At 51.7% G+C, this 9,150-nt stretch overlaps 1 protein-coding gene across 1 annotated transcript; it reads left to right on the forward strand.

Annotated features, from left to right (window-relative positions):
• Positions 1 to 6,165: 6,165 nt before the first annotated feature.
• On the forward strand, positions 6,166 to 8,814 carry DUSP1 (dual specificity phosphatase 1). The gene is made up of 4 exons (XM_040604746.1): positions 6,166 to 6,650; positions 6,790 to 6,938; positions 7,052 to 7,271; positions 7,762 to 8,814. Exons 1-4 carry the CDS (start codon positions 6,281 to 6,283, stop codon positions 8,130 to 8,132), a joined length of 1,110 nt encoding a protein of 369 aa, XP_040460680.1. The 5' UTR covers positions 6,166 to 6,280; the 3' UTR covers positions 8,133 to 8,814.
• Positions 8,815 to 9,150: the final 336 nt, after the last annotated feature.

Here is a 9,150-nt window from a genome sequence, read left to right on the forward strand (position 1 = left end):
GAGCATGAAACTCTTTCTCACAGTAGCTGCTGTACTGGCTCTACAGACCCTTGCACCCACAAGCTGGTGGGAAGAGAGGTAGCTATAGGTAATGAAGAACAGGTTTGCACTCCCTCCAGGACAGGTAACAAGATGCCAGACTCCAGCTGCACCCCTTCCAGCTCTGCTCCATCCTAATGGGCACAAGGCAGCACAATCCCAGGCTCAGAATCAGCCCCTCTGCCCTTCTGTTGGTTACTGTGTGCCATGCACATTCATGAAGCCTTCGTCTCTCTGTAAAGGTTAAGAAGAACAGAAGAACAGCCTGCAAATGGTAGTGGCTCAGCATCTCTTATCTCAACCTTTATGAGAGCGGATAGTTCTGGGAATCTGAAGCTCATACGTAGCCACCGTGCCCACAAAACACCAGCATCACATGACTAGCAATAAACCCGGCTCTCATGTTTCTGGGTAGGAGAGCATGCCTCTCCCTGCTCCGCGGTGTGAGGTACGTCATTTGTTTTCTATCCAAATTGACCCTCCTCCCACGGAAGCCTTGCCTTACTATACTAGCCATTAGAGGATGTTATTGAGAAAATACGCGTTCAAGCAGTAGGAAGAATAATTTCCCATAAGTATATTTTATTATATATCTAATACCTTTCATCTTGAAATATGAGAACTTTACAAATACAGTGATTTTATTGAATAAATACCCTTATGCCTAGTGCATGGCATGATTCATAGGAGATTAATAGAGGCAATTAAATGTAAGATTAAATTGCCTAAACCATTTGCCCTACTAAGCTGATCCCAGTGCTGTGAACTGTATCAGTGCCACTAATTCCCAGAGATTTTCCTTTGGAGGCAGGTATTTAATGATTTTGAATATCAAATCCATGGTATCCCAGACTGGCTGTCTAATGCCTGTAATCATGTTAAAGCGAAGCACTAAGCAACTCGCCTGAGGCAACTCGGTGAGTCACTGGAAGAGAAAGCAGAACTCCTGACTTGCATTAGCTGCTCAAGCAGACACAGAGCCACTTGCAAAATTATGACCGGGGACCGTCCGTGCTGCAGACTTCTCTAGCGCCTTGGGTTTCAGGCTGTGAGATGCCATATGTCGGGCCCTGTGACAGGCACACACACATGTACAGGGTCATATGGTGCCAGGTGCGCTGTCTGGGTGCCTCGGGTCGTGTAACGGAGCAGCAGATGCAGAGCTGATGGCAAGCCCCCCGTTGCAGCGTGGGGCTGGCTCCGGGGGGCTGTCACATTTTGTAGCTGGCAATGTGTGGTGTGCTGCCTGCAGCATCGTGAAGCGATGGGGAGCTCAGGGCTCTGCATTAAAAAATGCGGCAGAGAAAGGCTCATGGTGAGGAGCCTGGAGTCCAGGGAGTGACCACTGTGGCCCATGTGGGTGCAGGAAAGGTACCCACTGCTGCCAGCACCTGCTGTCCCCCCACCACTGCCCAGAGCCCTGGGGCAGGAGGTAGCGAGAGGTCTGGGCTGGGCAGGGCAGGAAAGAGCTGAGATTTTCTTAGGCAGGGCTGGGAGAAAGGGGCTCTCCTTATTCCTCAGTGTACGTCTGTATCCAGGATGTGTCCTCAGCTGAAACACCTGAGCTGCTTCACCAACTATTTTCCACTCAGCAAGAAATTGTTATGCATTGGACGTGGCACACAGAAACAAGGCTGTACCAGGTTTTCCAGCCTGTCTTTCCAGGAGTGAGACCCTGGCCCAGAGCTGCTTTTCATGCTGTCGGAACTGATCCTTCTGGCTCCCTGTTCCCCCATCTCATCAACTGCAACATGAAGAATCTGAGGCAGTCTGAGCTCAGCCAAAGCCTGGTGAAAGGGTTAAGTATCAGGATTCAAATGCATTAAAAAGAATGTTTTCATTGTAGTATGAATCATCAGTAATTCTATATTGTTTGTATTCTATTGTATTCATCGCTGAATCCTTTTCTTTGTCTCCTTCCACTCTTTTTCTCTTTCTTTTTCTTCCTTTCCTTCCTTCCTTCCTTCTTTCCTTCTTCCTTCTTTCCTTTTTCTTTCTCCCCTCCCATCTTTCCTTTCTTTTTCTTTCTGTTTCTTATGAATCTGTGTCTCTGTAAAATCTGCCCAAATATTTACAAAAGGAAATGCTGGGTTGTGAAACTGAATTCTGAGAAAATGTTACACATGCTGAAGAAATGCATCCAGCACGGTTTCCAGATGTTTCCCACATGCATTTTTGTTCTGTGTCTCAAGTGCTGAGGCTTGATCCTTGATATCTTTATTCAGGCAAAACTTGCACCGAGGGCAGCAAGACAGGCTCAGGTCAGGTCCGGGGGTGCTGTAATTCTGGCTTTGTTGGAACAGTTCAGGACTGATTTTGGCTATGAGTGACTAGTTAAAAAGCCTGAATAACCAGTATTACTGGGTAACCAGTTTGTGCAATGGGCCAGTTCCAGGACAGGGGTTATCTATACTTGTCACCAAGTGGCTAACAAATTGGCATCAGTGTCAGTCAATGCCGAAGCTGTCTGCACCCCTCGGTTACCTTCCGAATAAACATCAGCCATGTTGCGGTGGGAGACCTCTGGAGACAGCCAGCCAGGTCTCCGGTCCTGCTGAGACAAAGCCAACACACTCGGCTGTGATGTGATGAAATTGCCATGAAGTCATTTTCCCAAGAAGTCCTTAACGCCATGAGCAAGGGCTCACACTGATGGCGCGCTCATGTTGTTATGGCCTTGTACATGTTTTGGCAGAGCAACATGGGAACCGTGAAAGCTCAAGTGATAAAGGGGGCTGAATGCCAGCAGTGGGTCCCATGTGCTCAAATCAAAGCACCTCCACACTCCATGCTCTTGTTTCTATTATTACCCTTACAAAGACATTGTGGCCGGAGTGCAAATAGGGATTGTTTTGGAGGAAGGGGTTAATTTTGTATTTCCTGGCTTTTGTTAAGCAGGAAATCTAACCCTTAAAAAAGTCATTCAGGTCAGAGTGAGCTCCTAAAAGCACTTCAGCCCTGTTTTGTATTTTCTTTTCTTTCATTCTTGTGGCAGGTTTATTTAAGAAAAGAAAACAAAAATAAAGCAAGGAAATAGCTAGTCCAGGATTACAAGTGATTAAGTACACACTGCCACATGTGATGAATTTTTTTCTTCCTGATTCGAACTGGGTGTAAACAAGACCAGATTCAAAAGTCTAACAATTACATAAGTCCATCGCAGAGCAATTATCCTTATTGTGGAGGTAAATTCCCTTTGTGCAAAGGCCTCAACTGGATGCCATCCCTGCACTGCCCCAGAGCAGCCGAGGTATGTGACCCACAGTGTCCGGCCCTCATTTAATATCTGCGTGATGCTGGTTATCACCATGACTGGGAAGGTGATTGCCATTGAGATCAGATTCTCGCTTAGCTGTGCAGGTGTCAGACACGCTGATTTCTTTAAATTTGGGAAAAACCGAAGTTGCCAAATTGGGGTGTGTGGATGTGTGTAATTCAGTCTTCAGCTTTGTTTTCTGTATGGGACACTGAGAAGAGTTTAGGACAAGAGTTTAGGACAGGAGAAAAGACTGTCAGTGCCATACGGGTACCTGTCTGTGAGCCAGGGCTGGCTGTTCCCACCAACGGGACACTAGTGGCACAGCACCATTAAAAATACTGCTTCCCATTAAAGCATTGGGGTGAAGTCTCCCAACCCATGCTGCTGCTCCTGGAATGCACAAGGCTTTGGGTTGGTTGGAGGAGTGCAACATCCCAACCAAATTCCCTGGGAGAAGGACATTCCCAGCTCCCAGCCCCACAGAGGGCTTCTCTGCTGCACCCCAGAGGAGTCTTTGTCTCCTATGTGCTCCTGCTGGGTGACGCCTCGGAGTGATTCCTGGGTGTAGACCTACAGAAAGGTCAACACCTGAGCTCCATATCAAAAGGAGGACATTTTCTCTAGGAAAAGGTGACGACTAAAGTCCTGTCTTATGGCCATCTGCTATACTGGTTTCTGCTGCAAAAAGCTGGCAAGGAATGAATCATTAATACTTCCCGCTGTTCAGCTCCTTAGAAAAAACTGGGTAGGGTGGTGTTTGACAGATGATGTGCAAGGTCACCACAGCTTGTCCATGGCACGATGTCGCAGCGATGCCACGTCCCAGGAGGAGCTGGTTCGGAGTGCACGAGAGGAGGACCGGTGGGTCCACGGTCCCTGCCCCACCTCCCACGCGCTCATGGTGCAGAGGGGCACGTGTCACCCACACGGCTGGTGGGTACCGTCATTCACACCCAGTGATGCGCTGTGGACAGCTGTGGGGTCCTAGGAACAGGGTGGGTGATGGTGTGGTAGAGCAGAGCAATTTCCCAGCACTGAAGCATATGAGTGTTTCCCTCACAATCTGTTTCCAACCTGCTGTTAAAAGAACAACAATAAACAAATGGAATGAAAAGTGCAATCCTGTGTTTATTTTTAAGGAAAGTGTTGAAAAAACAGATTCACTTTGAGGCTGCCGTTCTGGCAAGAGCCCCACTGCTCAGCAGAGCAGGGACAACCCTGCCACGAGTGGGTGAGCCGGAGCTGGCACTCACCTGTCCCTGCTCATCCCTCTGCCCCCTCCTCGCAGCCCCTTGAGGAGCCGGGAGATCCTGGGACACCTCGGCCAGGTGAGGAGCCCCGCTGGCCTGAGAAGGCCTGAGGTGGTTAAAGGCTGGGGGACATTGGTGGGGGAGAAGATGGAACATTTGAGGAGTGACAGTTCTTGGCAGCCCGCGAGGGAGAGGAGCCCTGGTGTGGGGGGTGGGTGGAGAGGTCTCCTTGAAAGGAACAGCTGAAGAAGGGATGTGAGAACAGAAAACTGCTGGAAGGGGCGAGGAAGGAGCAGCACAGCTGGGGCTGGCAGCACTGGGGGGGCAGAGGAGCTGCTGGCCGAGGGCTGGGGTCAGAGGGCCAAGGCGGGAGGTGGCTCTGGGGGGGGCAGCGGTGGCCGGGGCCAGTGAGGGGCCATGAGCTGGCGGCCGGGGAGGCATCACAGGGAGGCAGGGGAAGTGGAAGCAGCACTGACTGGAAGCCCTGAGTAAGAAACACCCAAGTGTCTCGGTGGCACGAGGCAGTCGCCCACAGTAAAAAAGGAAACTTTTGGGAAGCGCTGATGCACTGCCAAGGAGGGGAAAAAGGGATCCCACTGCTCCACTGCCGGTTACTGGGCAGCCCCAACTCCTGGGGGTGTTCTCTGAGGGGAAAATGAACTTTACATGGGCCACAGATCTACCACATTTTTTCCCTTACACATAAAACATGATGGGAAAAGCTCTCAAATATGTGTTTACATTATAAATATATACACAAATATATGTATACACATACGTATTTATGTGTAGATATGTCTGTACATGTATTTATGTCTATGCATGAATACAAATATACGTATGCATATGCTCATCTCTTTATATATATATTTTAGAAGAATAAGCACGCCCACACCCAGGCTCTGCATGCCGCTGCACTGCTGCTCCACCACTCTCCATCCCCCCAGCGATGCTCTGGTTTCTGTGGGAAAGGGGGGGGCACGGCCAGTGCTGTGGAGGGGGTGGACAAAGGATGCCCCAGCCCCAACCAGGCCCTGGAGCCATGGGGTAGGGGACAGGGGACAGCTGGCAGCAAGGTGGCCCAGCCCCATGGCCCCTGTGCTCGAAGTGGTGGGCACAGTGTGAGTGCGTGCGTGCGCCTGAGGGGGTGTGTGCATGTGTGTCTGCCGGTGCGTGTGTGTCTATGTCTGTGTTTGTATGTGCGCATACATGTTTGTAGATTAACTGTGTGTGGATGTGCATGTATGCACATATATCACCACGTTTATGTGTATTTGTATGTGTATGTATGTGTGTGTGGACAGGTGTGTATGTCAGCACCTGCTTGCCTGTCTGTACGCACACACGTGTGTAAGTGCACATCTGGACGTCTGTTTACATATGTGCACGCATGTTCACATGTATGTGGCTGCGCGTGCAGAGCCAGTGTCCGCCCCGGTGTGTGCGGGCCTCTGCCGGCGGGGGCGCGCTCTCCGCCGGCCGCGCGGCCCATGACGTCATGCCGGCCGGGCTGGGCGCGCCCGCGCTGGCGCGCCGCCAGGTGACGTCTTCGCTGGCGCCCACGTGACGCGGCCCCATTGAGAAAACGCCGGCCCGGCGGCGCGGCCCTATATAAGGCGGGCGCGGGCGTGCGGGGCCGGACTGGGTTGTGCGGTGCTGCGGGACACGGGCACCTGTGGCACTGGCCGCGCCTTCCTCATCGTCCTCCCTCCTTCCCCGGCCCCGAGCCGCCATGGTGAACCTGCGGGTGTGCGCGCTGGAGTGCGAGGCGCTGCGGGGGCTGCTGACGGAGCGCGCCGCGCAGTGCCTCGTCCTCGACTGCCGCTCCTTCTTCTCCTTCAACGCCGCGCACATCCGCGGCTCCTGCAACGTCCGCCTCAGCACCATCGTCCGCCGCCGCGCCAAGGGCGCCCTGGCCCTGGAGCACGTCGTCCCCAACGAGGAGCTGCGCGCCCGCCTGCGCCAGGGGCTGGTCCACACCGTGGTGCTGCTGGACGAGCGCAGCGCCGACCTGGAGCTGCCCAAGCGCGACAGCACGCTGCTGCTGGCCCTCGGCACCCTCTGCAGGGAGGCCCGCGGCGCCCGCATCTGCTTCCTCAAGGGTGAGTGGCCCCGGCCGCCGCCGCCGGGGGAGCGGGGGGGCGCCGCCGGCTCGGCCGTGCCGTCCCCGGGGGCTGCGCTCGCCCCCCGCCCGCCGCGCAGCGCTCACCCGGCGCCTCTCTCCCCCCTCTGCCCCCGCAGGAGGTTACGAAGCCTTCTCGTCCGCCTGCTCCGAGCTCTGCACCAAGCCGGCCGCCCCCACCGGCCTCAGCCTGCCCCTCAGCGCCAGCAGCGCGCCCGGCAGCGCCGACTCGGGGTGCAGCTCCTGCGGGACCCCCCTCTACGACCAGGTGAGCGGGGGTGGGGGAGTGATGGGGACCGGGCGGGGCGGGTGCCCGGAGGAGGGGAGGCTGCTCGGAAGCTACCGACTGAAGTTAACCCGTATCTGTCCCTTCTGCTTCAGGGTGGGCCGGTGGAAATCCTGCCCTTCCTCTACCTGGGCAGCGCCTACCACGCCTCCCGAAAGGACATGCTGGATGCTCTGGGGATCACAGCGCTCATCAACGTCTCGGCCAACTGCCCCAACCACTTCGAAGGGCACTACCAGTATAAAAGCATCCCCGTGGAGGACAACCACAAGGCAGATATCAGCTCCTGGTTTAATGAGGCGATTGATTTCATAGGTAAGCGAGCTCTCTTTACAGTCTGTGCTTTTCCTGGGGTAATGCACATTTTTTTTGCCCGGTAAAACCTACATTTGAGGCTGGGGAATTTCATTCCCTTGGGGAGTCGTACTTGGGGAACACCTCCATGAATTTCATTCTGCTTGGAGGAATAAGCTTGGCTTTACAAAGCTGTTCAAAATCTTAAATCGAGAGACATCGGTCTTGCAGGCAAGGGCTAGTGAATTGAAGGGGATCAGTATTAAAGCAATCTTGCAAGACTGCTAAAGTGACCTGGAGGAGCTATTAGTATAATTGGAATTGGAGCCCAGAATGAAAATAGCTAGACTGCTGTTCCCTCAGGACAAAGGCTCCCTTTGTCTCAGGAGCACTGGGTGTACAGATTAGGCTAAGGAAGAGATGAATTAAAGAAATGTAAAACAGCAGCCTGTGCTTTCCCACCTCTGGAAGCAGTGGGACTAGTTTGCTAACTGCATTTTAATTCTTTCAGACTCTGTTAAAAATGATGGAGGAAGGGTATTTGTGCACTGCCAGGCTGGCATTTCCCGGTCAGCAACCATCTGCCTCGCTTATCTCATGAGGACCAATAGAGTCAAACTGGATGAAGCCTTTGAGTTTGTGAAGCAGAGAAGAAGCATCATCTCTCCAAACTTCAGCTTCATGGGGCAGTTGCTTCAGTTTGAGTCACAGGTCCTTGCCCCCAACTGCTCAGCAGAAGCTGGTAGCCCTGCTATGTCAGTATTGGACAGAGGAGCATCGACCACCACGGTCTTCAATTTTCCAGTCTCCATCCCTGTTCACACCTCATCCAGTGCTTTAAGCTATCTTCAGAGCCCCATCACCACTTCCCCAAGCTGCTGAAAAGCGGGTGAAAATACGTTCAGAACTCAGACTTACTGTCTCAGAAGTGCAATAACAACAGGGACAGTGTCATCAGTCACTTGTGTTTTGTGGGGAACCATCCATGCATCCCAAACAGTCTCGTAAATGGAGAGGAGCTCACCCAAAGCCAGAGAACTAGGTGTTACTGACTTTTCTGCTGACTTTTAAAGCCGGTATTGGGATGTCTACACAGAGATAAAAGGACGTTGTCTCTTCCTGGGCTGTTCCTCCTTGTCTTCTGTCTGTCCTAAACCTGCTCCATGTTTAGTAGCATGCTCACCAGTATTCCCATTCCTGGACACCTTGAGCAACACTGATGCTATCCCCTTTTATATGACAGTCCTATTTATTTATTTTTACATTAGTGCATTGTTGGGGTTTTTGCCTTCACAAACCTAAAGTTTCATTTCTAGAGAAACAAAATACCTCAGTATTTTTTGGTACTATAATCCTGTGTGTATGTATATCTGTCAGCTCTTCTTGTTTCTCAAGCACTGACGTGAAAGCACCAGGCAAGTGCTTTTTTTGAGTTGCCAAGGGTTGTATGTTTGCTGATTTATTTATGATGTGAAATAATATATTTCTTCTTATGAAGACATAGTTTTGTTACATGATTATAACTTTTTTATACAAACAGAATAAATTATGATATTTCTATTGAGCTGGATGATACATTCTTTGAAGTCTTGTGTTTTACAGCCCCCCAAAATCACATGGAAGCTCCCAGGTGAAGAGCTGTCAGAGAAATCTGATCTTTCAGCTCTACTAACCTCAGGTCTTGATGGAACTAGATAGAAAAATGGGTTTAAACAATGTAATTGAATAGAAATAGCTGCTGCTTCTTAACCTGAACTTTTCTTTGCCCCTGTGCAATTATATGCAGTGGCAGAGAGCCAAGGCTGGTTTCTCAGCTCTAAGGTGGGTTTTGGCTGTGGTGGTGGCCACAGAGCTGTAACAGTTTGAGCCAGCTGAGACTTGAGCACAGGCCTACAGTGAA

This window comes from Falco naumanni, chromosome 8, assembly GCF_017639655.2.
Source record: "Falco naumanni isolate bFalNau1 chromosome 8, bFalNau1.pat, whole genome shotgun sequence".
Taxonomy (NCBI): Eukaryota; Metazoa; Chordata; class Aves; order Falconiformes; family Falconidae; genus Falco; species Falco naumanni.

Coding starts and splice junctions, on each gene's coding strand:
- DUSP1 (XM_040604746.1), top strand. CDS start 6,281: ATGGTGAACCTGCGGGTGTGCGCGCTGGAGTGCGAGGCGCTGCGGGGG. Junction 6,651..6,789: donor CCGCATCTGCTTCCTCAAGG/GTGAGTGGCCCC, acceptor CTGCCCCCGCAG/GAGGTTACGAAGCCTTCTCG. Junction 7,272..7,761: donor TGAGGCGATTGATTTCATAG/GTAAGCGAGCTC, acceptor TAATTCTTTCAG/ACTCTGTTAAAAATGATGGA.